The sequence below is a fragment of the Marmota flaviventris genome, chromosome X, assembly GCF_047511675.1.
Source record: "Marmota flaviventris isolate mMarFla1 chromosome X, mMarFla1.hap1, whole genome shotgun sequence".
NCBI lineage: Eukaryota > Metazoa > Chordata > Mammalia > Rodentia > Sciuridae > Marmota > Marmota flaviventris.
In genome coordinates, this window is record NC_092518.1 from 72,124,819 (window position 1) to 72,128,885 (window position 4,067).

At 42.0% G+C, this 4,067-nt stretch overlaps 1 protein-coding gene across 2 annotated transcripts; it reads right to left on the reverse strand.

Annotated features, from left to right (window-relative positions):
- Positions 1 to 743: 743 nt before the first annotated feature.
- On the reverse strand, positions 744 to 2,864 carry Tceal9 (transcription elongation factor A like 9). 2 transcript variants are annotated; one of them, XM_027933046.2, is made up of 3 exons: positions 2,775 to 2,864; positions 2,223 to 2,284; positions 744 to 1,797 (listed from the first exon to the last, which is right to left on the reverse strand). In XM_027933046.2, the coding sequence occupies exon 3, from the start codon at positions 1,745 to 1,747 to the stop codon at positions 1,433 to 1,435; it is 315 nt and encodes a 104-aa protein (XP_027788847.1). In that variant the 5' UTR covers positions 1,748 to 1,797; positions 2,223 to 2,284; positions 2,775 to 2,864; the 3' UTR covers positions 744 to 1,432. The 2 variants fall into 2 exon arrangements, with proteins under 2 accessions (XP_027788847.1, XP_027788841.1); XM_027933040.2 differs by having other exon boundaries at positions 744 to 1,800.
- Between the last annotated feature and the right edge of the window lie 1,203 nt (positions 2,865 to 4,067).

Sequence of the window (4,067 nt, forward strand, 5' to 3'; positions counted from 1 at the left end):
GACTACCCACTACTAATGTTTCTCATTAGTGAATTTTGAAGTACTATGTTGATCCTTATAAAAAGTTCCCTTCAAGCCCCTCCTGAGAAGGAAAAGGGGGAAAGGAAGTTTAGAACTCTGACCTGCAAAGGAAATTGTTGTCCTCCTCTACACAAACCTGTCTAGGACAGCCTGGCAAACAGCCCAGAGGCAGAGAAAGAAAAGTCACACCCACCTAGAGGGGAGTATGACTTGGGGGAGCCCTTCCTCATCCTACCTGATCACTCCCCTTCTGAACAACAGGTGGCTGCCTTTTCCTTTTCTTATAAAAATGGCACAGTGAGCCCCTGAAATTTATCTCACTCCACCTTGAATTCTAACCCCACCAGCATCTGTAGGACTGTTGTAACCTTGAAGTATGTTCTGGAGGCATGAAGAGCACCCCTCCCCAAAAAAACAAAGCATTATAGAGGTGAGAAACTACTCTCCATCCTTCCAAGTAGCTGAAACAAATCTTAGGGAGTTTGGATTCTGCATGAGCAGATGGAGACAAAGCCCTGTCAAACTGTTCTCAGTAATTACCTAATTTGGCTCCTATGAGATTCCTGTGAGATTGTTATTTTACTGATGAGAAAAGATGTAAAATTTAATGTTTCAGCTAAGTGATCTGGTGGTACTTTGAAGTTCACATTTGTTTATAATATTTGGTCAACGAATAATAAGTGCCTCAGTACTTTCAGAAATAAACAGATAAATGCTATAGGTTACTGCTTTTTAGTTATAAAATTTTATTATTTTAGCAACAATAATGTGTATTCATTTTAGGAATATGGAAAATACAAACAAGCAGAAGATTGTATTCATAATCCCATCACTGAAACTGAACTTTTTTTTTTTTTTTTTGGCAGCACTGAGAATTGAACAAAGGAGTTCAATTCTCCACTAAGCTACATCCCCAGCCTTTTTTATTTTATGGCCAGGATCTTGCTGAGTTGCAGAAGCTGGTGTTGAACTTGTGGTCCTCCTCTCCTGCCTCAGCCTCACAAATAGCTAGGATTATAGGCCTGTGCCACCATGCCCAGCTTGCCTTAACTTTTTGTCTCTTATTCTTCCCAAGCTTTAATGAGCATATATGTAATATACAAATGTACTTTTACCTTATTCAAAAATATGATATTCACATATTATTTAATAACCTTTTCCCCCCATTTTATATGCTAACAGGAACTTCTTTTTTACAGTGAGTAAATCTCTCTTATTCAAAGACAGAGACTTGTAGATAGGTTCAAAATACAATAAACAATGAGATGCAGATAACAAGAGCTATATCTAAAACCACTAATAGCAACTGGTTAAAAGTAGAAAGATGGGCAAAGATATATCAGGAAAAATGCTAATAAAACGAAAGCTACATAGCAATGTTAATCTCAGATAAAACAGAAATCAAGGTAAACTACATCAAATAAGGGTAAGGATGGTTTCTATTGACCTTCCAACGCATCACTATAAGTTTGTTTCTTACTCTCCTTATCTCATCTATTTCATCCACTTCCCTAAACATATCCTCATTGCTCAAATGCCTGTTATGTATATCTTCTTTAAAATCCTGGAGAGATTGAATCAGCCTTTCTCTAAAAGTTTCTTCTGCGTTTTCCTCCTCCTCTGGTTCTTCCTCTTCCTCTGGCTTTTCCTCGGGCTTTGGCTCTTCCTCCAGCTTTGGTTCATTCTCATTGTCTGGTTTTTCTTCAATTTTCTGACAGGGTTTCATCTTGTGCCTCTCTTTCTTCTTTCCTGCTTATTCCTCTTTGAATGCAATTACTTCTAGGAAACAAGGAGACAATGATTCATAGGCTTGGAGAATGTACAGGTGCTCCACACTGAGGGGCTCGGCATTTGCTTTTTTTTTTTTTTTTTTTATTTCAGAGCTGACGTCATCAAATATCTTCCACCTGAGAAGCCCAGTCAGCAATCAGTGCTTCCTTGACCCCGCCCTCTTACCTCCACTTTCCGCCGCGCCTCCCTTCTCTCGTCCCTCCCTCCAGCTTTTTCCAAGGCCCTCCTTCCCGCCTCCCAGCCCTCCCCAACCCTTTCTCGCTCAAGGGGCCCTCCCGGAACGCAGAAGGTTGGCTTGGAGGGGGAAAGGAAGGAGGGGGAGGGGAGAAGGGAGAAGGGACAGTGGGGCCTACAACCCCACCCTCACCCACCTCCACCCCCAGAGTCTTTATATTGTTCCTCTTACTTACCTGGTATTGATCTGGTCTGCTTCTTTCTCCTACTTTTATGGCCTCGGAAGGTTCTAACAGACCTGCGGACAAACCCAAGAAGGGAGGCAATGGTGGGGGAGGGGCGAGTAGTTGGTGGGCCGACCAGCACCCGAGACCAGGCACAAGTAGCTTTTCTCATCTAAGGTTTCAGTTATGGAAAGTTTCCCATCTTTTGTTTTCCCCAGTTCGCCTCTTCGCCATAGAGCAAGTTAACTCGTCTCTCTCATTATTCAGGGAGTGGGAAGAGCAGGTTATTTCCAAACTATCTTTAAAACTGAGGCAGGATTTGCGGCCAGGGTGAATGTCGACAAAGGGGTCAGATCTCACAGGATGACTATTTTTTTTTTTTTTTTTTTTTTGATGTTCACAAGTCTTCTCTCGGGACCCCTAGTTCCTTTCCTAAGGGTCATCATTTCCTGCAGATCTGGAGGTGAGGGTGGAAAAATGGACTTCCCTGGGACTCCTTTAAGTCTCCACCGCAGGACCACCCCACACAAGAAATCCCCAGACAACATCCATATTGACACCAACCTGCAAAATTCCAGCAAGTTGAGTCCTTCCGCTGGCCTCCGGCGCTGCCGCCTGCACGGCTGAAGGGAGCTGGTACCCAGACGGGAACAAGGACCAGACTAGCAGGACTTCTGCACACGTCGACTCCTGGTCACATGAGATCTACGTCACCAGTGAGCTCGGGTCCCCAATTTCCACTCCCACCAAAAGCGCGGCAGATATGGGCCCGCCCTCGATTCCCTCCCCGCCCGCCTCTTATACATTTGGCCCCGTCAGTCTTTTCTGTTATTGCCTATTCCAAAGGAGAAAAAAAAAAAGTTATTCGCTGTTTTCTCTGATTACCATGGAGGGGGTGCATCTTTTTCTGGAGCTACTGAACTTTTCTACTTTTTTCAATAATTGAATTTTCCTGTTTGCTGCTCTAGGATCCCTAATTCCTCCATCCATTGTCCCTCCCCCAGCCTCCATTTCATCTGCATTCTTGTCCTTAGCTCTTTTGGAGCCAGGTAGGCTGGGCAGTAGTAGTAAAAATTAAAAGGAGCATGGAACAGTAGTGAGATTTTTTGAATGCAGCTTTAGCTCTATTTTTAATACTTATACAGTCATTTTAAAAAGTAAGTCCTATTTTTTAAGTCATAAAAAGCAAACACAAAATTACTTTAGTTACATTAATTAATATATATAAAGCACTTAGAACAGTGTTTGGCATAAAGTAAGTGCTTTAAAAGTGCACCATGGCTGAGTGTGGTAGCACATATACCTATAATACTGGGAGACTGAGGCACAAGGATCACAAGTTCAAGGCCAACCTCAGCAACCTGGTGAGGCCCAAGCAACTTAGCAAGACCCTGTCTCTAAATAAAAAATTTAAAAGGGCTGGTGTAAAGTACACCTGGTTTCAATCCCCAGTACAAAAAAAAGGTGGGGGGATGCTGTTATTATGATTTTATTCGGGTAAAACAAAGAAAAACGATATTTGATTCTAGAACTCTTGTGATGGCATTTCCAAGAACTTGTGCTTTCTGAAGATTCACCAATTGATCAATTGTCAGGTACACATTGTAAGCCCCAGTTTCTTCATCTGAAAGGAGTTGATATCAAAATACTGTGAGTTGGGCTGGGATTGTGGCTCAGTGGTAGAGCACTTGCCTAGCACATATGCGGTACTGGGTTCAATTCTCAGCACCACATATAAATAAATGAATAAAATAAAGATCCATCAACAACTAATTTTTTTTTTAAAAAAGTTAAGTTAAAAGTTAAGTTAATTTCTGGGAAGTCTTGATGATAAATAACACTGATGTAAAGCATTTG